This window comes from Astyanax mexicanus, chromosome 16, assembly GCF_023375975.1.
Source record: "Astyanax mexicanus isolate ESR-SI-001 chromosome 16, AstMex3_surface, whole genome shotgun sequence".
NCBI classification, from domain to species: Eukaryota; Metazoa; Chordata; class Actinopteri; order Characiformes; family Acestrorhamphidae; genus Astyanax; species Astyanax mexicanus.
This window is the reverse complement of record NC_064423.1, coordinates 17396529-17423831: the sequence shown is the minus strand read 5'-3', so window position 1 is coordinate 17423831 and position 27303 is coordinate 17396529. Positions and strand designations below refer to the sequence as shown.

Genomic DNA, 27303 nt, shown 5'->3' with positions numbered 1-27303 from the left:
TTGAGGTAATGCAAAAATACTCCCTTTGAACCATTCATTACGTAACAAAAAGTACAATGTACTTGCCTTGACTATAGAAAGATATTATGGCTTTTTAATATCCTGTCTTTTTTTTTTTTACCAGACTCAATTGCTTAATCTACTCATTTTACATGAAAATAACCCTTATCTTAACTCTAAAAATAACAATTGCCTTTAATATAATGTCATTAATTATTTGGACACTAGTATCTATTAAAATATTCTAAACATAACACAAACAATTTTCATTAGATAAACTTATTGAGTTTATATTAAATAAATAAAAACTTGTATAAAACAGGCAAATAAATACATTTTACTTTATTGTACTGCTTTACTTATTCAAATAATGTATACAGGCATAGCCTAATTACATTACAGTAAATTACATTAATTTACTTTACATAACTATCCAGCACAGGTTCAGAAAGTTTCAATGTGCCTTGTCACAGTTAATATTATCCACAAATGGGAAACGAGACAAGAAATAAGTACAAATATATATTTTAATATAAATTTGAAAAAACACAAATACCATTGTTTTTATTAAAATAGTTAAGATAGCATAAATCATACATAATTTTTCATCTTTGGTCAATGAAACATTACATAAACAACCAAAACAAATCCTGCTTTTTTTTGTCATTCTGATAGAGAAAGAGTTCACTTAATCCTAATTAATCTGCATATCGGATGGTATTTCTACTTTTAACCAAACAAATCAGTATGTCTGGCTGGATTCCCCTGGTCAGGAGAAGAAGGATGATATCTTGCTCTGTGATTTTCCTGCTGAGAGTTGTGATGCTGTGGAGACAAATGAAACAAGACTAAATCAATATTGCATTATACTTCCACTATTAAATATATTTTAAAATATAATGACAGAATGAAGAATGAAAGAAATCAATGTTTTGTTTTTCAAAAAGCTGAATCTACTGCAGAACATGTGAGGTTTGGACTTGAAATGAATAATGATTTCTTCATGAAAATCAATAAGGATTAACAAATACATGTTGTGCTTATCCATGGAATCTGTGTAAATATCATCTGAGCCCATATTTATTAAAGTCCTACGAGTACGAATGCTGATATAGGACTCGACCATAATCTTAAACAGTAGTGCTTAAAGGACTTTCTGATCTTAGGCTGTGATGTATGTTAAATGCAGGCCCTGAATTCTACCTGGAACTGGGTGACTGGAAGCTTCTTCTGATTCTTCACAGGTCACTGAAGCACTGCCAGTCAAAGACTTTAACATCTCAGAGAACTGCTGACTGTGGTGTGGCGGGATGAACACAGATAACCCTAAACAAAAAAAGAAAAAAAAAAGAAAATCATCAGCAAAAGTAGCAGTTAAGTTTTCATATTTCTCTACTTATTTATAATAAGTATGTTTCTTATAAATAAATATTATATTTATTTATAATATTATAAGAAACAGCAAAATGTTTTCCTGGGTATGGGATTAAAACTCACGTCTTAAAAGGACAATGTCTTCGTCCCGCTCTGTCAGCAATCCCACAACTGTTGATACCATCTGCTCATAATTATTTGTTTTCTTGTACGTCTGCAACGCTATAAATAGTTGATTGGTTTTTTCAGAACCAATAGCTTTTTTAATGTCGGACAGAAGGGTAGCGCTGAACTGGCCATCTTTTCCTGACGTCTGTGGCTTCTGTGGTTTCTGATCCTTCACTGCACCCACTGTAAATGGAGAAAAATAGAGCAAATACCACATTAGAAGTACCATTAGACCTTAAGAGGTTGAAAATTGAGGACACAACACTTATTCCAGCAAACTAGTTTATTATTTATATGTGTGTGGGTCATTATTTGTGTTTTTTGGCATATACTTTTAATCTTCTAACTATTTATCATATTTATAAGACTTCAGACTACACAGAAACCCACCTCTGCCACTTTTTTATTTTTACTTGCATGTATTCATGTGTTTGTTCACCCTGTCATGGCAAGCTGCATGACAGGGGTGGACAATTTAAATAATAGAATTAATTTAATGAAAGCATGGTTGACTCAAAGCTGAGGATACACTTATTTTGATTCAAAAGATACAAAGATTTGCTGAACATTCAGAAAGTATCTTCAGTCCCTTTATTAAAATTAAATTAAAAATTAAACAGTGTGAGGGTTGTGATCACGCGGATGTCAGTGGTTAACTTCTTTTTTTGTAATTCTTTATTTTTTGAAGTGTGTCCTTCCAAGAATTGACATTTACAATGTACAATTTTTCTTTTGTTATCACTTCTGATATTAAAATTATCACATTTTATTTATGCCTTCAATATAAAAAAAGTATACAGAACAAGGAACTATTAACACGGAGGATGCCTTAAATCACTGTGCAATAAAAATGAAGTAAAACCGATGAGAAAGGAATAAAATATATGTTTTCTTGGTAGTAGTTAGTCTGTTTGTGTTTCAGTGAAATCTGGTCTTTCATTCTTTATGTAAATTGTCTATTTTGACAATAGTTTTGTACATTTTCACATCTGCAGCCTTATGGCAACTTTTTTTTTTCCAAAAAAAATTTACATTACATATACTGCATTGACCATATTAATCCATTACTGGGGAGTGGTTAATGTTTCTTCTTTAATGAAAAAGCTAAATAAATAATTGTCTAAACTGTCTAAATTACTATATATTATATATCTTTAAAACTTTTAGAAAACATACTTATATTACAAAAACGTATTTTATTTTTGAGTGTATTGTTACCAGAGTTTGTATGAATTATTCTACTGACACAAAACGCATGTTATATTAATACGGACCCTAATCTAAAAATAAACAAGATCTCACCAACATAGGTTCAACTATTTTGACCAACATTAGCATTTTTTGCGACATTAGTCTGTAAAAGGACTGAACGATATAGACGGAACAATAGCATTGCAATATTTGTGTTCATTTTTTTATTTTTTAACATAGTGCATGAGTAGCAAAGCTTAAGACAGATTTTGGGTACATACCACCACACAAATTGTGTGTTCCCAAATGAGAGCCGCCTTGATTCAGTTGTTTGCTCGAGTCTAGTTCTTTGATTGTGGCTTTTTCAGTAGTTTCCGCTTTTACTGTAAAAAAAAAAAAAAGAAAAAAAAAAAGAAGAAGTAGTAGCCATCGGTTCACATCAGTTTTACACGTTTTTTTTGCTGGTTTTATGTGATGTGTTTGGTTTAAAAGATAAAAAAACTATAATGCATGGTACCATGCCACAGTTACAACATGCTACCTGTTTGTTGTCTGAGGGTTTCCCTCTCTTCCCTTGAGAGCGAGTGCTCATGCTTGTAGCCACAGCCCTGGCCTGTAAGCACCTGACACTTCTCATCAAACTGCTTCTTGTGGTGTGGTCGAATAAACTGGTAGAGCCCTAGAGAGAGGGGAAAAAATAAATATATGTAAACACGAACATCAGAAAACATTGAGATTAGAAGGTGTGATGCATAAAAGAACACAAAGACAGAAAGCTGTATTGTTTTTCTCAATATATGGCATTCTAGCTAAATAAAAACAAACAAAAAAAAAAGCCTGTTTATTGGCATAAACGTTTTTTGGAAATACAACATGCATCACAATACAGGGGTTACAATTAAATGTATCTTGATAAATCAAGTTCAATCTTCAAGTAGACAAAGTTTTCCACTATTTCCCAAGTGATAAAAGACAGAATGAAACAACACTGATATGTCCATGTGTAAAACACTATTGGCAAGTTTTCACCAAATACTTAATTCCATGAAAAACTCTATAGAAAATGCATTCTACATTTACATTTTGTCACCTTCTTAAAATAATCGCAAGTCATTTTTTTCTTTAGCAAAATTTTAACTTCATGATGTTGCAGCCACCTGTAGTAAAATCGCCTACACTCTGAGTTAGTCAGATTATTTTAGGATAATGTCTAGCGTGTGACTTAAGCTGATTTATTATACCTAAATTAAAATAAAATGTGACTTAGACAATTTTAATAGCTTTCCAAGATGACAGCTAGTTACCTTCAGTGAACTAATCTCCACGATTCAGGGCTCGTCCACAACTGGTAAATAATGAGATTTTATAATATAAAACTTACTTCTTATTAATAAAGACTATAGTCTCCGTCTTTAGGTGGTATTTTCGTCAGCAAGACTAAAGTCTTGCTACAGAAATGCTACAAAATTTGTGGCTGTTAAAACATTAACTGTTTTCTGTCTTTTTAAATCAATATTTAGAATTTTGAAATATCCTTTTAAACAACTGCTAATTTTTAAGTAGCCATAACAGTCATGTTTCCTTCGGGATCAATAAAGTGTCTGTCTTGAAAATCTAATTAATTTGTTTTAGTTAATTTGTATTAAATAGTAATACGTATTATTTTAGGAAAGTGTCAGTTTTTACTTGTTATTTGTTAATTAACTTTCTTTTTTTTGTTCATTGTTTAAAAAAATACTTTTATACGTTTTTGCTGGCTCCAGAGTATACAAATGTATGTTTCTATTATGGTATGACTTTCCCTGTACTATCTCCATCTCACGCACGCACGTACACACTCACCTCTAAGCAGACGGTGTGTGTTGGGGTCTTGTAAAAGGAGATCTGCTGCTTTCGCCACAAGGTCATCAAGGTGATCAGTGGCCTTGTACACCTGGAGCGCATGCATGATCTTCGTGAAACTGTCTTGGCTCAAATGTCTCTTCAGCTCCACCATGAAGGCCTTGCCTTTGCCTGCAGCACTGGATTCTACAGGTTTCTAAAAGAAGCATTAGAGAGAAAATATATATACACAACTGTTTTATTATAATAAGAAATAAATTATGACCAATCTGATGATTATGAGCTATGATAATGTTCAGATAAAACGTTCTAATATTTCTCACACAACGAACAGTACGTTAGTAACGTACAGTAAGAAAAAAAAATTAATTACCCGATCTTGTACTACTCTGATTTTGCGTTTCCCACCCCTGCATTCATCATCCATGCGTTTATCATGTTGTAAAGAGAGTGTTGACAAGCGACTTGCCTGCGGAAACACAGGGAACCTCTCAAGGTCACAAATAGAAGGATTCAGGGTTATTTTTGATGATTTATAGAAATCTCAAAAGATTCTCTTACCCTCTCCTCTCCAACCATGTCGTCCCCTTCACCTGACCTCGGGTCACTGTTGTCCAGGGCATCAAGTAGACTCAGAGGCTTCTTTTTGGTGGAGCTCATCTCCATCTCATACTGAATACACAGCCCAGCTGTCCCATCTCTCCCAGAGTGTTCATCTACACCAGGCACATCAGCAGAGTGTGGAAACATTTAGTCAATGTTCTCCAGACACGTAAAACACATGTCTGAGTGCTGTTATGTGCTATGAAACAGTCACAACTGAGTTTGTTTTTGACCACTGACCATTTTTAAAACTCTGTATATTTTAGAACTAAATAAACTAAATTACTTTGTTGGAGTGAGTCATGCTTAAAAGCTGTCAGGTTGCAATATACAAACTGTAATGTTGAGGCTGGAATGGTCAGATGTGATTTAAAATATTAAAACATTTACTTCTTGAAATCCAGGCACAGTGAAATAGCTATAAAATTACTGAAGACAACATTTACATGCTCAATTTCATTATTCATATCATGCATACTTTTGCTTTTAGTATTTATCATATTAGTGGTTGAAAGTAACATTGTGTATTAGCAAGAACCTGGCAATACGATATGTATTACAATACAGGGGTTACAATAAAATACTTGCAATACTATTAGCAACACTATTTTAATGCGATTTAATATTTATTAGAAAAAAAAACTGTTGATACAAATAGTACAGAGGAAGTCATACAATAATAAAACAAAACTATTTTATTCTTAATCTATTTGTTATTTTAAAACATACAATTATAATACTTAACTATATCAATATTTTCTTACATCTCTAGAAGGAAGCCTGTCAATTCAGTTAGCAATTCTGTCACTTAGCAGTCTGTTTACAGTGTCAATTTTATTAAAAAAATGGCAGGCAGTTTAGTAAAAAGTTGTGGTCTCAACACAGTTTAACTGTTCCTCATTGTTGTTCTGAATGCAATATTACCAAATATTTCCACAAAGATAATACAAATGTATATTAAAACCATCTGAAAAAACATTTGTGTGAGTCTTCAATGTGCCACATAAGCAGTTCTAACCTATCAAAGTAAAAAACATCATAGCTCACATGAAAAAAAAAGACATAGCTCACATGAATTTTATCATCCGTTTGCAACAATGAGCCTTTAGTGCCCACAACTTAACTTAACTCAACAAGTGTACAAACAGGTTTTTATCTATTCCACTCCATTTACAAGTGTTAATGTAATGACTTTCAATGTTATTCACGTTACACCAGCAGTTTTAAATGTTATGGATGATTCATGTATAATATTTTTTCCACAGATACACACTGTTACTAAAGCACACAACAGTACGTGCATAAAATCTGCTTTTAATTTTAATAACTAGGTGACCAGGACTGTAACAATTAGTCGACCTATTTGACAATGCTAATGATTTAAAAAATAAATGTTGACTTCAAATTTCAGTGTGGACTAATGGTTTGTTTGTCGCAATGGGGAGGGGTAATGATTGCTCGCTCACTAACTTAGCATGGTCACCAACACTCTACAGACACATATTAACAACACATATTAACCCAATTAGCCCATTTAGTATGAACCAACTAAATATAGACAAATTTCACATTTGAATGTCTTCTGGGCATTTAAAGAGCATTTAAATCTCACATTCAGGTGTTTATATTGCTTTGAAGCGTATGTATTATACATAAATAAATCAAGAACAGTCTACTTTATTATAATATGAATAGATGAGCTAAACTGGTTTGAAACTTTAACAGAATTTAAACACAACAGCTCTTTAAAAATCATATTTAATACAATCAGAACATGGCCTACATTCGGTTTCTCTAAAGTCACTGAGAAGTCAACTCACCCAGTCTCCTCCTCTTTAGGCTGGGAACATGAGAGTCCAGTACTTTGGCTTTCAGAGAGGAGCTACTCTGCCAGGCACTCTGAGCTGGACGACTGCCTCCTCCACTCTGGCAAGTGTCTGGAACTGAGCAATTCTCACGCTCTGCCTTTTTCACCTTCTTCTGGGGAACTGGTCTCTAACATACAGAGAAACAGCACCAGTGAACATTTTAAATACATGTAAATCACAGTCTTGCACACAAAAAAAAGCTCAAAGCTGTTTCTGGCATTAAGAAGGAATGCATTTTTCTTAAAGCTCACATTAATGACAATGCAAGTATGTTACTCACAAGCTTCTGTGCAACCCGGAAAAACTGAGCAGCATCGCGAACCACAGTGCCGAAGTTATCCATCCTGACATAAGGCCGGACCCAAGAAGGAAGCTGAGCTCGAACATCTGTATTTTTGAACCTAAAATAAGAAAAGAGTTAATATGAAACGATTCAACATTCGTCATTAAAAAAGGGGAAAACTACTAGCTTTCTAATATCACACAAGAAGTATGCAGATGACATCACTCTCACAATAAAAAACATAGATGTGTTATTAATATTAATCTTGGATTTAATGGGCATTCAGCTAAATACCCTTTAACCTTCTAGTCAATTTGTTTTAAATCTGAAAGAATATTGCGAATTAATGATGTAATTACATTTTAAACTAAAATAAAAACTCTTGCAAAGTGATTGTTACTGTATGCAAGGTGGTTGATATGGTGGTGCTAAGTGGTCGCTATAAGATAGCAATATCATGGCAACCATCTGGTAACCATAGCTAAGTGGTTGCCCATGGTATCCCAGGTGGTTACTATGGTGTTGTTTGGTGGTTTCTAATGTGCTCCAAGAGTTTGCTATGGGGTTGCTAGAAGTAGTTACTAGAATATACTGCTGCTAAGTTGTTAGTTGCTAGGTGGTTGCTATGGTGTTGCTAAATGATGGATAGGCGATTGCTACACGAATTGTATTGTATCACAAGTGGTTACTTTGGTGTTGCTAAGTGAATTCTTGGTTGGTGCTAGTGTGGCAAAGTGACCCTTTTTTTCTCTTTTTTGCTGCCTGGAACATTGCTTTCTAATAGGGTTATACATATATTTTCATAATGTTGCTATTTTATATATATATATATATATTAATAGCATAGAGGTGCTTGGAGGAAAAAAAAAAAAATACAAAAAATAAATATCTTTCTATTTGCCACCAAGTTACCAACATCAAAACTACATATACGTCAGAAGACACATGTAGGTTTACTTTGTCATTCTGAATTGTAGGTGTGTAAACAAATTATTGTCAATTTATATTATTAGCATATATACAGCTCTGGAAAAAAAGAGACCACTTAAAATTGATGAGTTTCTTTGATTTTACCAAATTAAAAAACACTGAAATAAAATCAAGGGGAATGTGGACTGCTTGAATTTTTGCAGCAGGAATGGCATAACATTATCCAAAAGCAGTGTGTAAGACTGCTGGAGGAGAACATGCCAAGATGCATGAAAATCGTCATTAAAAACCAGTGTTATTCCACCAAATATTGATTTCTGAACTTTATTAATATGAACTTTGTATTATCATTTTTGCATTATTTGAGGTTTAAAAGCTCTTCAACGTTTTTGTTATTTCTCATTTTCTGCAAATAAATGCTCTAAATGACAATATTTGGAATTTAAATAAATCAACATTGTTAATTTTACTCAAACATATGCCTATAAAGAACAAAATCAGATAAACCGAAATTTCTGAATCAGTTTCTGTATGTGCATGTGTATGTGCATGTGTATGTGCATGTGTATGTGCATGTGTATGTGCTACTAATCTATTGTTAATTATTTGTTTTCTCGCCCATTAAATTACTCAGAAATATTGAAAATTTGTAACTGAGTTTTTTTTCTCTTTCTCTTTTTCTTATTTTTTTTAACCTAAACCTGATGCAGACTAAACCCTGATGTTATTCATGATGAAGAGGAGTTTTATTGGTATTAACAATGACAGAACTTTTAGATAAGGCACAGGGGTCCATCAATATAAAGTGTGACCTTGAATTCATTACAATGAGCTCTGACCTGTGGTCACAGAGGAATATCGCTCCGTAATCCTCGCGATGGCGGATTACTCTGCCAATGGCCTGGTTCACAGCGCGTGATGCCTGCTGCCTGTACCACTCCTGCCCAGACAAATACTGAACAGACAGACACAGACAAACACACTAAATATTAGCACTAGTATAACACATCACCAATTGCAAAATACACTGCATTTAAATTAAACACCACCCAGAGCATTGCACTGGAAAAAGTATGGAAGCTGCTACCTTCTTGCCACTGGATTTGTTCCTGCACATCTCATCCAAATACTGCATCTTCAGCACTACCCTCGGGTCCATTCTCGGAGGGAAGGGCAGACCGGTGATGATCACCCCACGGCCGTAGGTGTCCGCAAAGTCCAATCCTTCACTGGCCTTTAAAGCAGATAGTTAAAAAATATAAATACAATGAAATGTTTTTTTACTCAGCTTTGAAAATTCCCAAAATATTTGACCGAAATAAAAAAAGAACAGGGTAGTTTAATTTATACTATTTATAAAATGATTAATGGATCAGTTAAATTGTAGCATTTTCTCACATTAAGCTTTAGCATTGCTGTGGTAAATTTGTGTCTACAACTGCACTGCTGAGTTACATTTATGATTAGAATAGCAATGCTGAGGTAAATGCATGACAAAATTAAACTGCTTAAGTACACTTAGGATTAGAATGGCACTGCTGCTGTAACAAAAAAAAAGAAAAATAGCACTTTATATAGTACATTTTTCAATTAAAGTTAAGCACACTGCTAATATTACTGTTTTGTGATTTGGTTCATTAGCTGAATTCTAATAATTCATGTTTAATAATCATCACCTTTACATGATAGATTTGCTAACTTGCTGACTAATATCTTTTTCTGTAAAAGCAAGACAAAAAAATAATCAGGCAATTTAATACTGTATATGTAATGTTTAAAAAAATAGACACATTTAATGAAAAACAGTATTTGTTACTCAAAATGTAGCTAGTCTTTGCATTTGTTTGTTTACCAAAAACTGGCTGCCTTTCTCTGTATGAATTTCACTCACACACGACTCGAGTAGCATTGCTGAATTTATGGCAAATTTATGGCTACTGCACTGCTGAGATACATTTATGATTAGAATAGCAATGCTGAGGGAAATGCATGACAAAAATTGCACTGCAAAAAAAAAAAAAAAAAAGAGGGACACATTTATTGAAAACCAGTATTTGCTATTCTAAATGTTTCGTTTTGTTAAGTTTCAGTGTCTGATAATAAATTCCATCACGGTGCAACCCTGCTCTTTTTCTTACCTTTCCTCTGCATACAGCAAAGAAACTCCCTCCATTTGACTTTGGATCATTCACCTTGTCATAAAAACCATCAATCACCTGGAAGAAAAGGCATAGTGAACAGTTATGAATGATGGTTCTGATATAACAGAAGAATTGCAAAGCTTCAACTATGCCATTCATGTACGGCTTCATTTCAACAAACATTTAACCATTTTTTACGTCAAAAACGATAACATCACCAAAGAAACTGACAGTGACATACCTCTGTAAATGTGCCTTTCCCTCTGGGTTCTACAAACATGGGTTTCATATTCTCTATGCGGTCAGCATGGCCATTCGCCTGTTTTAAATCAGGAAAAGAACACACCAGTTGTATAATTTTGGAATTAGGTTTATGAAAAAATGGATTTCATACTTAAAACCATCAAACTTATTATACTATTACTTGTGGACACCACTTTTAAATAAATCAATCAATCAATCAGGTATTATTTGGTTGGTGGATCATTCCCTGTTCTACAGTGATGTGGACATGGTGGTGGTGTGTTAGTGACACAGCAGTGCTGCTGGAGTTTTTAAACAACCCAGTGTCTCTGCTGTCTTACTATGTAAACTATGCAGCAACAAATGAGATTCTTTCTCCTGATTCGTATCCAAAAAGTAAACCAGCTAAGTAGAACAGTGTAATAGAGCGGACAGTGAGTGGATACAGTGTTTAAAAACTCAAGCAGCACTGCTGTGTCTGGTCCACACATCCCAGCACAACACATACTAAACACACCACTACCATGTTAATACAGTACTGCAGTGTTAAGAAAGACCCACCACTTAAATAATAGCTTCCTGTGGTGGTCTATCCTGTGGGGTCCTGACCACTGAAGAACAGGGTGAAAGGAGGATAAGAAAGTCTGCAGAAAAAAAGAATCACTACAGTCTGCGAACTGTGAAGTGATTTTACATAGTAAGTGGAGCATAATTCAGTGTTTTTTTTAATTAATTTCTTTTAATTCCCATAGTCAAACAAAATCGTGTCTCCATTATCTTGTCCTTTTATGCATTTTCTTTAAGTAGGCAATTAAAAAAATGTCCCCGTCTTTACATACTATAATATAATAGATTTTTCTTCCCATGTGAAGATACAATTACGGACATAAAATATTATGTGCTGTACTGTACTGTACTAAGTTATGGACTGGCCCAAAACACCTCTCCAAACAGATCCTCTACTCCCAGCTGAAAGATGGTCAGTGAGCCCCTGGCAGGCAAAAGAAACGCTACAAAGACAACATCAAGACTGCCCTAAAAAATTCCACATACCACTGGATAGAAACCTTAGAGCAGGGGTCGGCAATTAAATGTGGCCACGGGCCAGATATTTTCCAAAACATTACGTGGCGGGCCACAAAAAAAAAAAAATATTTTTTGGAAAATGGAGTGTAATGGGATGGAGTGCTACAGACTAGCACCTCTCCAGCCCAGAGGGTTGTTGCACCCAATTGCAGAACAGTTCATCTCAAAGCAGGTTAACCCAAAAGGAAAGGAAAAAATAAATAAGTAAACACACCGATCCTCACGCGGGATCGAACTTGTGTTGCCAGAGTCACGGTCCAATACACTACCGCTGCCCCGCCTAATGGGTTGGGACACGGCCAGCAAAAAACGCCCTTATAAGGACATAGGGAGTCCAAGAACGGGCGGAAAAGCATTTTATTATTTTTTTTTTATTATCATTCATTACAGTACCAAAAAACCTCACAGGTTTTTCATGCTTGCGGGTCACATATGCGAGCCGCCTATAGCCTTAAAGAGAAAGTGTGTGTGAAGGAGCAGCATCTCATGAATACAAAGCGACAGATACAAAGCCACAGTGCCGCAAAGAGTGACTCAAAAAGGCTCCTCCACTATGAATTACCACCCCCAACTTCTCCTTTCCATATTGCACTAAAATATGTGGGTCTAGGATCGGCCTCTACAGCCATCTTAGGATCCACAAAAAATGACCCTATGGAAAACAGAAGAAGAAGAAGAAGCAGAAGCAGAAGAAGAAGAATGTACTCTATACCCTCCAGAATTCCAGAGTCTTGTCCAATACAGGGTATGAGGGAAAGAACACCAGCAGGCCGTGTGGAACTACTCGACTCAGATTTACTGCCACAAAAAAAAGAGAAAAATATAAAAAAGAAAACTAAGTTTCTTCTTCTTTCTGAAATCCAGCAACTGAGCACGAAGGCTACAGTATGACAAATACTTACCAATAGTATTTCCTAAGGACGCCATGTTCTCAGGAACAAACCTTCACAAAAGAAAACAATACACAATGCATTTATTATATAGAGTACAACAAGGACCACTATGCAGGAAACAAGTTTTGGAATTTCACAAAAGGAACACAGAACAATAGGATGCAGAACAGTCCAGCCCTGCTGTGCAGTCTTTTCACAGAGTGGAATCTTGAGGTAACTCAAAGCTCCAGGCATGTTGTTGCATTGCCTCTTAAGTGTAGCCCGTACTTGTAGGGGAGGCTTAAGCTGATGTAATATGTGGAAATATCACAGTGTGCAGTTCTTTACAAAGTGCTAGAGAAAAGATGCGCCCACCTCTTGTCAAAAGCTGTGCTGAGCTGCACTCCGTCCGGCCCTTTGTCAACAATGCTGACGAAAATCTGGTCCTTCTGAATGACATGAGGGTTTTCCAAACTCACAGGAAAGGGGCTACAGAGAAAACAGCAAAGCAGGAGTCTAGAGAGTGCTTTAACTTCAGCAACACTGTCAAATTTTTGAGTGGAAGGTGCAATTCTGGGACGAAACACAAAGATTCTTTATATTATATGTTACATTATTACTTGGTTCAATCATCCATTTTCTGGAGTAATAGGTTTTAACTTTGCAATACGCTTTGGCCAGTATATTGAATATATTGGCCAAGTGCAGTATCTGAATATTGCTTAAATTTATTTATTTATTTTCAATAATTTTGAAAAAATGCATTACTGTAGCACTACTGGTGCGTGTTCCAAGAAACTAAACCTTAAAACAAACAAAAAAAACTAAATACTGTGATCTCCATTGATTTTCTTATGCAAAGAACTTTTACAGCACATTTTTTGAGTTTATCTGTTTCTGTGCAAAAACAACCTACATTTGCATTTCGCAGGTGAAAGACGAAAGTGGCGAAAGAGTCCCGCTGGTCAGGATGATGCAGCGCACCTCCTGTCTGAGCAACTCTTGCATGCTGAAGCCCGGACAGAAACACCAGTAGCTCAACACATTCCCTAGAGAAGACACACACACACACTCTCATTTGATTAATCACATTACTGTTTTAATGTGACTTTCAAAATATTGAGACTGTACATCTTTACATACAGAAGCTGCCAGAGGGACATTTGTTTCTGTCAGAAACCTGTAGAGAACTTCGAGGCAGCAAAATTCATATTTTACACTTTTCCTTAACTAAAATATAAGGAGGGTATGTTTGTACCGTGTTTAATATAAAAGCTTAATGTAAGGTTGAAGGGGACTGCTTACTATTCATAAACAAATATAATGAATTGTAAAGGAAACAATAGCTTACGCATCACTTTAATTGGTGTTGTTTGTTATAAATAAAAACAAACAAAGTTGTCATGTAAGAATATAAAATCTAAATTGTAATTGTGAATCGATTATATATTTTCATTATATTTTATGTATTTTTTTATATCGCCCAGCCCTACATGTGTTCAGGCCTACATGCCAGTATTTTCTAGTTTGAGCCTGATGTTATCTAAATGTCTGTTTTAAAAAGTGCATTTAGACAATTGTATTCTACAACTTACTTTAAACAATGGCAAAAAAAATGTTGTTTAGTACTTTAGCATTATTTGTTACTTCAATGTGCACAAAAGCAATAGTCACATTGCAGGACATGCAATTACATTCATTTTAAAACTCTATAAATTATTTTGCTATTGTTACAAATGAAATATTTGTACTTTTATCATATTCCATGATATACAACTCGAGAAAAAAAATAAGATACCACATTTTAAGTAAAATAAATATTGTTGTTTTATTCTATAAACTACGGACAGAATTTCTTCCAAATTTCAAATTGAAATATTATCATTTAGAACATTTATGTGCAGAAAATGAGAAATGGCTAAAATAACAAAAAGATGCAGAGCTTTCAGACCTCATTCATAAAGTTTTAAGAGTTCAGAAATCAATATTTGGTGGAATAACCCTGTTTCTAATCACATATTTCATGCATCTTCTCCTCCACCAGTCTTACACACTGCTTTTGGATAACTTTATACCACTCCTGGTGCATTCAAGCAGTTCAGCTTGGTTTGATGGCTTGTGATCATCCATCTTTCTCTTGATTATATTCCAGAGGTTTTCAAATGGGTAAAATCAAAGAAAACCATCATTTTTAAGTAGGCTGGATCTACCAGAGGCAGTTTATTTTACTCCAAAATTGGATAAACAGAGAGAATTACGTGCATCACAGTATAATGCAGGATTATTTACATCAGTGGAAATGTGGTTCAAATTCTATTATTTTTATATTGCAATATATGTTGCAGAATATCAAAATATCATAATGTCAGTTTCTCATTCACTGCATTTTTTTAGGCATAGTCTGTTTTTTTTTTTAAAGACCATTATACGCTGATCATGATAAGACATGATAAGTGCGTTGTCTATTATTTTTAGCTTTATATTTTTACCTTTATCTCTTTACTGGTAACGCTCTGCCAGGCTTATCAAAGTGTCATTTCAGTTTTGTTTGATTTTTTATATAGAAATCTTTCAGTGAGTAAAAAGATTCTCATGGGGATCAGGTGTGGTGACTGACAGCCCATCAAAACCATGCCACTTTCTGTTCTTTAACAGCTTCGCAGTTGTTTCGGGTCACTGTCCTGCCGTAAGGGTCATCTACTACACTTCTAGCCATCTGGTTGGATCTACACTGCTGAGTTTGTGCCCTTCACAATGCATCCTACAGTCACATCAACACAGTGGACTGTCATAAAAGACACTGTCATGTTAAGAATATTATATTCCACTGCTACAGAGTTAATAAAGTAACATAATAATGCTATTAAACCCCTTACGTAGAGAAGTAAGCTTTTATTTATTTTTTTAAACCTACTAGTCTCAAACAATTCATTGCATTCATGCAGTCTGCTCTGTTTACATGAAGGTGCTATTATTGAGGCATAAGTAATTGAGACCCTGGTTAAACTACTCAAAAATATTTATACAAACAAGCAACTGAACTCAATGTGCAATATTTAGGTCAGCAAAAAATATTGAGGTATATGAGTTATATGAGTACCCTCATATACAAATACAATTTGGACAAATGTAGTATGTTATTTGTTTGTGCTTTACTTGTCGACCAGAAGAGGATGGGTTCCTGCCAGGGTTTCTTTCTCTCAGTCTTTTTTTTTTTTAATAGATTTATTCATATATTTTTTCCATTTTCTCCCAATTTAGCTAGGACAACTGTCTTACCCATTCAGCTGCTACTCTAATGTATATCCCCATCACTAGTGAGGTCACAACATAAGGAGGGAAAGACTAGCACATGCCTCCTCAGACACATGTAAAATCAGCCACAGCCACCTTCTGCAACTGCTCACAGACGCCTTGAGCGGATTAACATCACCGTAGGATTGATAAGGGGAAAGGGTGCCATCTACCCACCGAGAAACAGCAAGGTCATCTGTGCTCTCTCGGGGCTCTGGCAACTGATGGCAAGCTACATGACCAGGATTTGTTGGAGCACTTTGCGCCCCTTACACCCACTCTCAGTCATGGAGATTCTCCTTGCAGCTGTTGCCATTGTTACCTTTTTTGCTTACTCAAAAGAGGCTTGGACCGGCTGTGTGTCAACAAAAAGTGCTATATAAATACATTTGAATTAAATTGAACTGAAAAAGTTTGGCCACTCTTGGATCGAGTTATATTTTGTTAGTTTTATAATGCCTAGCCCTGACTACAGGACTTTAAACATCCAAACCCATTCAGTGAAGACACCCATGGAAACCCATTCAGTGAAGCTCTCTGTTCTGTTCTTGAGCAAAGTTTTTTTTTTAAAGCTGATTTGTTTGCGCTTTCAGTCACTTCCACTTTGTTATAAAATCACTGACAGTTGACTGTGGAATATTTAGTAGTGAGGAAATTTCAGGACTTGTTGCACAGGTGGCATCTTATTACAGTACTGTGATGGAGTTCACTAAGCTCCTGAGAGCGACCCATTCTTTCAGTAATGTTTGTAGAATCAGTCTGTATGTCTTAATGCTTGTTTTATACACTTCGTAGTAACATAGTGTATAATTAGATATATAATATTTGTTAAAAAAAATTCTGTCCATGATCGTTTTTAGTGATTTTAGTCACATTATCTTGCAAAAACTGTGCAACTTTCACTACTGTGGAGTTAATAAAGATTATCTTAATAAAGGATTATCTTACATAGTGCCATGAATTAAAACACCACACACATTTCAGATTTTAAATGAGGAGCAATGGTGTCTCAGGGTTTAGGGCACTGGGCCTTCAATAACAAGGTTGTGGATGTGGGTTCTAGCTGCCACTTTTGGTCCCTTGAGGTCCCCCCTTAAGGGCATATTTGTTCACTGTATGTCACTGACTGTGTGTGTTTACTAGTGTGTATTTGTGTGTTCATTGCACAGATGGGCTCGAAACAGAAGCCAAATTACATGTATGGTCAATATGGTTGTCTTGTCTTGAGAAGACAAGTCCTGACAAACAGAACCAAACGCACAAAACTGCTGCACAGTGAGACAAAGCCTTAAGTCATCTCCCATATTTGTTTAATCGTTTTTAATCTTTCAATAGAATTAATTTGCTCAAAAACACTGTTAGCATTAAGTGCTACCTCTGAAATAGCTGTGACTATTGGCGGTATACATTTGGTTTAGTACCTATTTTTCATTGAAATGGTACATACCTCTGTACTACTTTCACATTTTCAGAAAGACTGAACTCTACAGTCTGTCAACTGTTGTAGATGGAAAATTTAGCCTATTTATTTCACCAAAAATAAAATAATAATAAAAAAATAAATAATACATGTATATTGAAATTTTAACTTTCAGAACTTCTCCTTCATGGCGCCCAGTAAAATTTGTAGTTTATAATCATATCCTTATCCTTTTGTTAAACTGGCCACAATAAGGTAAGCCAGTGGTGTAATTAAAGAAATATATGTTACAGCTGAGAGCACTGTGGAGAAATCTGGAACCAAGCCTTTATACTTCTGGCTTCAAACTTTTTAAATATTAATTTGAAAATAAGAAATTCTCATTTTAGTGCACCAATGCCAATATATAGATATGTGTGTGTGTGTGTGTGTGTGTGTGTGTGTAACATATATATACACTGTATGTGTGTGTGCATATTCACCTCAGGCTAGCGTTGCAGTTTGTATGAGCTCTGTTGACTGTATCTAAAACGTTCTGTTCAGCTCGGCCTTTCAGGCATGACCCCAACATCACATTTCACACCAGAGAACTGTCATACACCCCACACTACAGAATACTCAGGAGTAGTAAATACAGAATATCTACCATATTCATAATTCACAGTCAGGGTGGCCTTGACTGCAGTAGAAGATAGACTGAAGCAGTAAATACTGGATTATAGACACCACACACTATGGGATCATCTGGATCATGAAGTGTTGATAATTAAACAGAACGTATTTTACCTTTAAATAAAATTAAAATCTTTAAAATGTAAAATATTTTAATAAATAAGCAATAATGGAACTGGGCTTTAATTGCAATTATACACTTAAATTTCATGCTCGAATGTAGTATAGCTCTCCCTCCCTTTCATTTATTGTTTAAGTGTACTCTACTTACTAGTGTGTAGCGTTGCTGTCCAATGAAAAACATGTATCTCAAAAACAACTTAATAGGAGAATGATAAAAGTCAATGAAATAGATGGAGGTCAATGTAAAGAGAGTTTATTTCATGTAATTTTGGTGAAATTATATTAGTCTATTGGTCCCTTCTTTAAGACATTTTGGCACAGTTTCGGTGTTCACATTACGTAGTAACTGCAAATCAACAAAAACGGAGATTTAATTGGACAGCAACGATAATCAATATCCGCAAAATATTTACTTGAAACTTGACTTGACTATGTTTGATATGCCTTTACCACCTACATGGTTCACCCAGTATAGACTGCATTCGGCTTACAGCTGGTATTATGCACTTTAAATGTATTTAAAATGTCACTGCTTTACTTCTAATACAGTGGACTTGAGTATAAAACCAAAAAAAAAAAAAAATGTATTTAGAGACCTAACATTTAAAATAATAAGAAGTAAAATTGTCTTTTTAAAATTTCTTTTAGTTTGACTGAGAGCTAACTGAATTTATGTCCATACCTTGTTTCTTCGCAGAAGAAGATGCCCACACGTCGGTGCTCTGCTTCTTTTTGAAGTTGCTTGTGTCTGGATGGATGTGTACCTGAAAGAAAGCAGAGGTTTCGCCTTCAACCAGAGAGGAACACATTCTGATACAAGAATATGCATGCAGTATTTTATAAAGTAAACCCTCCCACATCTCACCAACAAAGCATTCTTTAAATATATTATTTAGTTGACTTTTTGACAAGCTAGATACACTTGAGCTGGCAGTTTTTCAGACCTGTTGGCTGGTCTTTGAAATACATGCAATAGGGTAATCAAAGTTTTATAGTGTTGTATAGATGATGGTCAAAGACTCTCTCTCTCTCTCTAGCTTGTATATGGAGTAGCAGGTTTCATACATTTTTTAACCAATACCTTTTCATGATTTTTTTCAATACTTTTCCATGCCTACAAGGCAAACTTTCATGACCATACGATTTTTAAAACATCAGTGCAAACATGGACAATAAAAACAAAAATCAACTAGAACTACAATTAAAATTGATTATAGTAGGCCTAAAATGAATCTGATAAAATGTAGACACACAATCTTTAATAATAAAATGTGTGTCAGATCCTGAGAGCTGTATTGTGTAGGCTTACATTACTGAATTAACTCTAAGCTGATGTCTTTTTTTTTTTTTTTTAGCTCAAAATAGATTTTCTCCATCGATAAACTGAAACCCAAAAGATCTGTAGACCAAATTGCCATGACTTTTTCAAAACCTCCTGGGCATTTTTATTTTTCCAAAACTTATCCAGGCCTGAAAATTGCTATTTTCAGATTCCATGACTTTTCCAGGTTTTTCACGATCGGACGAACCCTGGATGGATGAACCACGCGTTGGAACCATAGTAGCCAGGTCACCTACATACTTTTTTTTGTACATTTTTTGTACATAGAACAAAATGTACTCTTGTATTCTTGTATTCTCTAAGTACTTCTGTGACATTTGACATTTGATTTAAATTAGGCCAAAAAGATACAAAAAAAAATCAGTTGTCACACAGGTTTTTACATGCCAACAACAATTCACGAAAAGCCACAGTTAAAAAGACGAACCTTAAACTGCTTCATGCTGTTCACCATCTGTGATTTCTTACTGCCCTCTGCAGGATCCACTACAAACACCAACTGATGGCACACAAAAAGAACTATAAATTATTTGTATTTCATCAAAGACAAACAGGAAAAAAGGACATGGTGTCTGAATAAACCTACCTGGATTATATCTGCAACCTTCTGCAGTCCGCTGGTGTTGAGAAAGATACCAGGCTCTATAAACATGTTCGAATGAGTTATTTCAATATCAGTGTGATTAAATGTATAAAAAACAAACGCACTGCATGATGCACTGCACGACACACTCGCTAAATAACCTACTTCCTGCCAGATATCCAGTGATCTGCTCCATTGCCTCCACAATCGCAGTCTTCGTGTCAAAGTTTACGTGTGTCTTTTCAAAAAGTTCATAAATGTAGCTAGGATGAAGAAGAAAAAAATGCAGACATTAAAACGGAGTAAAGAAACACTTTCATATGTTTAAAAATATTGACAAAGACTGTACATAAGGAAATAAACACCAATATTAAGAAAACAATTTTTAAGAAACTGTGAATAAAAAAAAATATTTACAAACCTGCCAGGCTTGGTAATTCCCTGGTTATTTGAGGGCATCTCAAAACTATTTATAGTAAGTTCCAGGTCCATTAAAATTTCTGAAACAGTAAAACAGAACTCATAAAGAGTGAAAGAATCGTTTACTGTTTAAAGTGTTCCATACAGTGCAATCTTTAGGACACATTTTATCTTTTTTATATATAGTATAAAATTATAAATAAAAAAAAAAATAAAGGATGTTATTACAACACATATTCCAGACATAAGGTACATTTACATACATTTTGGTTTCACTGTGTTGAAATGGCCTTTTACACTATTTTTTATTTTTTCTGTCTTTAAAAAAAGAGTCTTCTGTAAACAATAGACTATGACAAATAGTCATCCACCTCCTGAAGGATGTTTTTATCTTTTGGAAATACAAGGGAGGTTTTTTTTTCATACTCAATTCGCTAAATCTTTTTTTTCCTACCATTTCCTCGCTGATTATTAAGCTCATAAGTGCATTATTTCTTTCTAATGGCATCCCATACAACTGATTTTGGTATGTTTTTCATGATTTAGCCTCACAATAGCTTTCTTGACTACACAGGTATTTGAAAGCTTGGAAACAAATGCAGCACAAATCAATAGGTTATGTCTTAAGGGATCTCCTATTAAATAAAGACAAAAAAAAACACACAATTTCCTTGTTTTACATGGGACTGAACCTTTTACACAATGTTTCCTACAATTTGAATTTATTTTGACAGTTGATTATTATACATGGATAACACTTGACCCCACCTTCCACATTCTATAAAAGCACAATCTCTGTTACACTGCCAATGAGAGATCAAAACATACCCCATTAAAGGCTTATCTTTATGGGCTTTTTTTAAGCACAAGGTAAAGCCCACTTGGCATAAAGAGACATCTCCTAAACACATATTTAACCATGAGGTTTGCTAAATGTCAACAAGCTTCCATTACTAGTAAGCTACTTTATGCTTTTGTAGGCTGTGCTACAAACTACAATTTATAAATAAATTTTAGAAACAAACTACACGTTACTTACGTTTTATTTTAGCAATTGTTGTGATGTCCAGTTTCAGTCCTGTACAAAAAAAAGTACAAGAAAATATATTCACTTTTAAATAATGACATCGGTCAGCCCAAAAAAGACAGAAGTTGTTAAATAACATTATTACAAGCTTAACCTGAGTTTAGAGACTCGACATTAAAATCCTCTGAAGAGTCTCCTTTTCCAATATCTGAGGCCTGCTCCCTCAGAAGCTTGTCCACAGCATCAATGGCTGAGGTCAAGTCATAAGGCGTTAGGTCAAATGAAGTGGACTCTTCACACATCTTCTCCTGTAAAACATGACAAAAAAGAAATTCAGTCAAAAGCTACATGGTATAATCACTGCCCAGCAAAAATGTTATATCCATTTCTGACATAATTTGAATATCCTAGATGTTTTTTTACATGGTTTCACAATTCTAGAATTTAGGAAACTAAAAGAAAAATCTCCAAAAAGGAAGAAAGGTCCTTTCCCTTTGGTTAAGCTGTTTTGGAAATAAAAAAATTATAAAAAATGAAAATCTAGTTACATATGTCTTTGGTCTAAAAAAACATATTCTTACCACATTGTGTGCCTCATCAAAAATGACAACGGCTCCTTTAAGCTCTATGTTGTGTGCCCGGCGACTCTGCAAAACCAATCGGTTCATTACAATCAGTTTCCATGAATCCACTTCTCTTATTAAACATAATAAATAGTACTAAAATGACTCACCTTTGGATCCAGCAGGTAGTTGTACGGCATGAATATGAGATCAGCATGCTGCTTCAGAGAGCGGGAAAGATAATATGGACACACTCTGCAAAACAACAGCAATTGCTAATTGAATATCACTACTGAGAAGTCTTAAAATTGACCTTATAAATCATAAAGTGTATTACAGTGTTGGTAAGATGCTCCTTAGCATCTTCTAAAGGGGCTCTAATTTGCTGTCTTTCATGGAAACCAATGTAAATAATCTGGTTAATTTGGTGATATTTCTTTTCTGAACTTGTTTATAAATTGTATGTTACTGTTACTTTTTTGGCTTATGCATGATTTATGTGACAGCTTGTGACAACTATGTGTCCAAGGATGTACAGTATAATAATTAGACCTCTATACATAATCTTAGCATTACATGCATTACTCTCCTGTCCCCTGTCCAGCCAGACAGATGGAAGTCTCTGAAAGTCAGCCTTCCATGTCACCCAACACAGATGCCCATCATCCAGTTCTTGCACATGCCTCAGACTAGCTCTTCACTCTCCACTAACGATTACATCGAAGTTTTCATGAACTCTAAGTGCGTTGCTAGTGTTGCTATTAACCTGAATATATAGGACCTGTGTGGATGTATAATGACTTTTTAACATTCATTTAAAAGCTGCTTGACCAGTGGTAGGGTGGTCCCCCCTTATGTGAGTCTTGGTTCTTCTCCAGCTCTGAGGGAGTTTTTTTCTCTATATTTTTTCTATATTGTACTTGCAGTGTTTTGTCTAACTCTCTGTCCTGTAAAGCTGTTTTGTGTCAGTTGTACAAAGTGTTATGCAAATAAATTTGATTTGATTTGACAATTCATTTTATTTAGCATTAAGCAAGTCTAACTTCTTTTAATGATCAGTTGCTTATTCTGTATTTCACCACTATAGATTTTAGAGATGGAGTTTCTTGACCCTGGGCTCCCGCTACTGCACTTTTGAGACATACAGAACTATCACTCTAAGTAAAAGAAACATGTGGGTCGATACTGTAGTGTAATTTTGAAGGAATTTACATAAATATGACTGGTTATGCAGTGTTGTGTACCGTAGTTCTCATAAGAATTGTCCTGTCTGCTTCTACAAAGTAGCATAGTAAAGTGCTAAAGTAGCAACAAACATATCCACTATTTGCCCTATTAAATTATTTAGCAATTGTAGATTTAATTTTATGTTAAACTCAAAATCTACCTTACTAAAGTTAACAGGATCCTGTATAATGGCCATTAAAATCCATTTAAATATGCCTGCAAATGTACCCAATACCAATCTTAAACATATAATTAAATGAAATTATCCATTATTTTTTCAATGGAAACTTTGTAATTACTTCCAAATCATCCTTATAACTATAATGGTTTAGGTCTGAAGGCAACTTTTATAATGAAGAAATCCATACCTTTCCTTTTTACCAGTTTTCACAAGATCTTCAACATCCAGGATAGAGTTCATGATGTCTTTGTCAGTACTCTTCTCTAAATTTAGTAACACATAGGCAACATTAAACATAATTAACAGATAACACAAACAAATAATGCAAAGTTATTAGAATATACAAGTATTATCCAAGTTTACAGGTAGTCAGGTAAGATTATACGGTTTGAAAAAAAAAGTTTCTACCTATTGACCCACAATAACAAACAGTTCATACCATCAACATTGTTATAGAAGAGACATGAGCGGGTCGAAACTTTGGCTCGGCACATGTGGACCTGAAATAGCATTATCAAATGCAATGGAAGTTATATTAAGACAATATTTCACTACAGTACCAAAGCAGTGATCTAATTTTATTTTTTTATTGAATTCCAAGTTACTTATGATACGTTGTTATACATATACCTTGATGTGGTTGCTTTCCTGCTTCATTATTTCTTGGTTGATGCAAAGTTGTTCTCTGGACCCCAGAACACAAACCTTTGGCCTATCAATAAGATTAACAAAATGTTTTAAAAAGAGTATGATTAGATTAGATGATTATAGATTATGTCCTTTTTAACAAAAATGCATAGCAGGTCCAGATTAAAATGGTTGGAAATGTATTGCTGTTTGATTCTTTAAAAGGAAAAAAATACTCCAACAAAATTGCTTTTGTTTAAAAGCTGTTGAGAACAAGATCCATACAACCTTCAAGGCACTGACCTGTAAGCTGTGTTCTTCAGCTCACTGACGACTTGCGTTAACTGAGAATGTGTTCTGGATGCATAGATGATTTTGGGTATATCTGTGTAATATGCTGCTCAGAAAACACACACAAAATATGTTTTAAGGATTCCGATATTATTAACCAACGTGCATTCTTATTTAATATTAATAATCCTCAGGATATTTAGATATATTGATGGCATTTGCCAGACACTTAAACATTTTCACAAATGTAGCGTTAGACATCTTGCCTGTATTTATAGAGTTTGTACCTCTGATTCTGAATTATCCCCCATCCTGCACACTTAAGAGTAATCCTGGCTTAATTAGGACATGTTAATTAATGTAATTGGAATGAAACTGGTCCCTGATTATTAGATCAGGTATGCTGGTGTAAAACAGTAAAATGTGCAGTCCAGCACCACTTCATCCCCAAGCAGCTAACTGAATCACATTCCACCATAGGGAGGGCAGCAGTGTTATTCTCGATTCTATACCAACCATCCTTTTATCTATTTTTATTTTTTATTTTAGACACCAAATCAATGCACTAAGGAATGGTTAGCAAACTTGGACTCAAAAAAAATAATTAAAAAAATCTTGCCCTCCCTTTACAAACCTGGGACGTCTCCGTCAGTTGCTGCTGTTCCCCATGAAGACATGGGCCTGTCAGGAAAAAGCTCGGCACCTCCCATCTTCTCTGAAATCTTGCGAGCAGATATGGAGTCCTTGAAGTATTCCCTCCAGCCAAGAGTCGCACAAAGCAGACACAGGGTTTTCCCTGTACCTGTTGGACTTTCAAGGACTCCATTTACCTTCTAATACAGGAAAACAGAACACTTAGAATGTGGACACAGTTTCGTACAGGATGTACTCAGTCATGAAAGTTGATTACATGTTTGAATGCCAAAAGAGCCTCTTTTTCTTCTAACACAATGTTCTGTTATGCACAAATTCACTCCCTGGACAATAAAAAAAAGTCGCCATCTGGATTTAACTAAGTAAATGACCTGGGGTTGATGCTGCAGTTGGTCAGGTCTAGGTTCAGCAACAGTATGTGCTGAAAGAATAAGGTCAGCTGACTACCTGAATATACTGTCCACATATAGGCCCCCAATGGCAAGGTACAACCAAGATCCAGCCCATGTTTAACACCCCCCCTGGTCACATCACTGACATTCATGTGTGTGGCCAGCATGGAACCCATAGACAAAACAAGTTGGTTTATATTTAGTCCCATTACAGTACCTCTCAAATGTTTGCACACAACTTCTTACCCTCCCGTGAAGGAGCATGCAAGGAATCGTGTAGTAACTTAAAAAAAGTGTTAAACAAATCAAAAGACTCATCTGGAATTCTGTTAACTAGCGATTCTGGGGCTGGTATGTTTGATTAACTTATCCTGTGCAACTCTTGCTCGTCCTTACCAGGGGTGGTCCTGATGAGAGCCAGTTCCATCATAATGTTTTTGATGGTCTATGCGACTAAACTTGAAGATATTAATTTCTTTCATTTTTTTTTGATTGAATTTCTTTACTTAGTTGAGTAGTTCTTGCCATAATATTGATTGTACAACATTACTCAAATAGAGCTATTAACTCTATACCAACTCTACCTCTTCATAACACAACTGATGCTTTCAAACACATTAAGAAGCAGAAAATTCAAGAAATGCACTCTAGACAAGTTCAGCACAGCTGTTGACTGAAAGCCATTCTATGTGACTCTACCTCTTAAAGCTGACTGAGAAAATGGAAAGATGTGCAAACCTGTCATCTGAACAAATGTTTCCTAGTTTAAAGAATCCACAATATAAATCCTGTTCTGGTTTGTTTAACACTTTTTTTGTTTATCTTTTTTTCATAGATTGAATGACTTTAGATTTGAGAAAAAGAAACACTGGAGTAACAATCTAAGTGGGAGACAGCCTTAGTTTTTCAGCAGGGAAAAGTATTTAAAGGTTTTAGGTCCACTCCCACATATGCAATAGTATATTTGTATATGCTACAGGATATAACTAACATGTGTGATGAAGATTTAGATGGGACAAAGCTGCTACTGGGACAGGAATGGGAGGGACGTAGACTTCGCAATTCAGCTAACGTTATGCAATGTCAGATCCCGAGTACAGATATCAAGTTAAAAAGAGCAGAGAGGGCACTCACGCTTTGCAGGCATTCAATGACTTTGTTCATGTAATCCGTCTGACATGGATACGGAGTGAAAGGGAAATCCACATTAACTCCTCTTAAAGAGAGAACAGGCATCCTGCAGCCTCGCCGCGGACACCACGACACAGACAGCAGAGGACTGGGCTATAAAGCGCATAGACAGACCCAACTAATCAGCTCCTCTAATAATTAAATAAACAGCAGCTTCACTTTACCCAACTACATAACAACACATCCCCGCAGCGCGCCACAGCTCTTCACCGTCTTCTTTTACGAGCTGCCGAAAAGCCGAAATGCGTTCCTCCTGCCCCCTACAGGTCACACTGCTCTAATGCACAAACACTGATCACTATTTTATTTTCATTATTCTGTAACTCAGTAAATACAAAAATATTACACCAAATAAATAACATAACTACGTTGTTACGGTGTGGCTAAAAATTAATAGACGTCTAATGAAGGAATAATCTAAGTTAGAGGGGTGAGTTAGTATGGTTGTGGACTAGATGAAGTATATACAGTTCTGGGAAAAAATAAGAGACCATTTAAAAAGAATACGTTTCTTTGATTTTACCAAATTAAAAAATTCTGTAATATAATCAAGAAGAACTTAGATGATCAGCCATCAAATCAAGCTGAACTGCCTGAATGTTTGCACCAGGAGTGACATAAAGTTATTCAAAAGCAGTGTGTAAGACTGGTGGAGGAGAACATGCCAAGATGCATGAAAGCTGTGATTGAAAATC

The 27303-nt window shown here is 35.1% G+C and overlaps 1 protein-coding gene across 1 annotated transcript; it reads right to left on the bottom strand.

The window, feature by feature from the left end:
* Window positions 1-509: 509 nt before the first annotated feature.
* rtel1 (regulator of telomere elongation helicase 1) lies at window positions 510-26831 on the bottom strand. The gene is made up of 33 exons (XM_007240158.4): window positions 26552-26831; window positions 25006-25204; window positions 24384-24477; window positions 24084-24165; window positions 23893-23953; window positions 23641-23716; window positions 22216-22300; window positions 22064-22129; window positions 21637-21790; window positions 21495-21533; window positions 20457-20535; window positions 20201-20298; window positions 20039-20094; window positions 19880-19951; window positions 18793-18874; window positions 13518-13650; window positions 12977-13090; window positions 12632-12672; window positions 12442-12527; window positions 10642-10719; window positions 10398-10475; window positions 9347-9493; window positions 9099-9214; window positions 7327-7447; window positions 6999-7173; window positions 5137-5291; window positions 4949-5044; window positions 4576-4771; window positions 3275-3412; window positions 3015-3116; window positions 1498-1725; window positions 1204-1326; window positions 510-825 (listed from the first exon to the last, which is right to left on the bottom strand). Exons 1-33 carry the CDS (start codon window positions 26651-26653, stop codon window positions 770-772), a joined length of 3528 nt encoding a protein of 1175 aa, XP_007240220.2. The 5' UTR covers window positions 26654-26831; the 3' UTR covers window positions 510-769.
* Window positions 26832-27303: the final 472 nt, after the last annotated feature.

Coding starts and splice junctions, on each gene's coding strand:
- rtel1 (XM_007240158.4), bottom strand. CDS start 26,653: ATGCCTGTTCTCTCTTTAAGAGGAGTTAATGTGGATTTCCCTTTCACT. Junction 7,174..7,326: donor TCCGGGTTGCACAGAAGCTT/GTGAGTAACATA, acceptor TCTGTATGTTAG/AGACCAGTTCCCCAGAAGAA. Junction 5,292..6,998: donor CCTAAAGAGGAGGAGACTGG/GTGAGTTGACTT, acceptor TGCCTGGTGTAG/ATGAACACTCTGGGAGAGAT.